Here is a 1,742-nt window from a genome sequence, read left to right as displayed (position 1 = left end):
TGAAGGTGCCTGAATCTATGTGGAGTAAGTGTCTGTCTAAAATCCATTCTTGCTCCCTGAACATTAGACACCAGTTAATTCAATTAAAATCCTCCACCAGTTACACTATTCTAAGCTCAGACTGCCCAACATTTATCCTTCTGTCTCCCCAATGTGTGACAGGTGCAGACTGGCAGAAGGTACGTTGTTCCATGCCTTTTGGTCTTCTCCGTCATTAACAGGCTTTTGGTCTAAAATATTTGACTGGTATTCCAAAGCATATATGACACCTGTACAGCCTGAACCTGAACTTGTCATTTTTGGATGTTCTCTGACGTCAGAGCTGCTCCCGTTTAAAGTGCAGCGGCCATTGGAAGTAGGTTTGATTGCTGCCAGGAGGCTAATCCTGAGGCAGTGGAAGTCCCCCACTCCTCCTTCCTTTCAGTTGTGGGTAACAGACATGATGTCCATAATACTAATGAAAAAGTTCAGCAAAGACTCAAAAGATTCTCTTGGGAGTGTCTGGAACCCCTTCTTGGAACACTTTGCAAAGCCAGATTGGACTAAACTGGACCCAGATTTGTAAACTCTAATCAACTCCAGCTTTTGGTACCTGTGGTGTTTGTGAAGTGCATGGTTGTTTGTTTTTGTTTGTTTGGGGTTTGTTTTTGTTTTAAATGTTGGAAAAAATATGTTTTAAAAATAAAAAAAAAATATCAAAAACAAAAATAATAAGCTGGTGTGGACGACTGTTAAAACTGCAACTCCTGGTCCCAGAACTGGATAGTCACGTTTCTCTGTTGTCTTTGTCATCAGTCCAATGACACAAGAATCAGAGGTTTAACAGTGTGTGGCTCCCTCTAGTGGATGTTGTGGAGTATTCTGTTGTCTTTGCTCCAAAGGTTTTTGTACAGAGTTTTGGTGTTTCCTGTCACTGTGGGCTGCAGAGCACAGTAGTACACAGCAGAGTCAGACAGCTGAAGCTTCTGGATCTTCAGAGGAACTGACTTTTCTTTCTTGTCGACTTCAGCATCAAATCTGTCCTTTGCTTCAGAATTATCTGCTGATAAGAAAAATTGTTGAACTAAAAGTTTTGGGGAACCGTTCTTTTTCTGTTTGTACCAGAACAAAGTCGGGCCTGGGTCACTGGTTTCAAATCTACATCCAAGTGTAACTGTGTCTCCTTCAGCAGCAATGACATCTCCTTGTTCCTGGATCACTTTGTCTTCTCCTTTACACTCTGAGGAAGAACAGAACATGCAGAGGAAGAGATGGATCAATAAACATGATTAAAAATTCACCATTAATCAGACTTACACATTTATTTAAACAGAGGAAACATGTTGATGTTTGTATCTTACCAAAGAAAAGAGCAGCAAGAATAATCCACAGCCAATGTTCCATCTGTACAACAAGGTTTAAATCAACAGGAGAAACTAGCTGATGTTCAACATTCAGTCTGAGAATTGTTCTCTTCACAGCAGCACTTATTATTGACACAATGGTTGAACACAGTGCAGAAGGAGAGCACCGCCTACTGGATGATGTCGCCCTCTAGTGGAGCGTCTGTGTGGGTTTGCTGTCACTGTGGGCCTCACAGCAGAGTCTGTCACTGCAGCAGAGCAGATCTGAAGATCCATTCATCTTTGATCATCAACAACTTTAAGTCAGAACAGACAGAATAACTCTGTAACTTCATGATCTGTGTTCATGTTAAATATGTCAGCTCCCTCTGACTGTGAGCAGAAACAAAGTCAGGAACA

The 1,742-nt window shown here is 41.5% G+C and overlaps 1 gene segment (V, D, J or C); it reads right to left on the bottom strand.

Moving 5' to 3' along the window:
* Nucleotides 1-538: 538 nt before the first annotated feature.
* Nucleotides 539-1,516, bottom strand: LOC120434409. The segment is given in 2 exon segments: nt 539-1,219; nt 1,341-1,516. Coding segments are annotated over 2 exon segments (423 nt in total).
* Between the last annotated feature and the right edge of the window lie 226 nt (nt 1,517-1,742).

The sequence above is a fragment of the Oreochromis aureus genome, linkage group 18 (genome assembly GCF_013358895.1).
Source record: "Oreochromis aureus strain Israel breed Guangdong linkage group 18, ZZ_aureus, whole genome shotgun sequence".
NCBI lineage: Eukaryota > Metazoa > Chordata > Actinopteri > Cichliformes > Cichlidae > Oreochromis > Oreochromis aureus.
The sequence above is the reverse complement of the archived record's forward strand: the minus strand, read 5'-3'. Positions and strand labels throughout refer to the sequence as shown.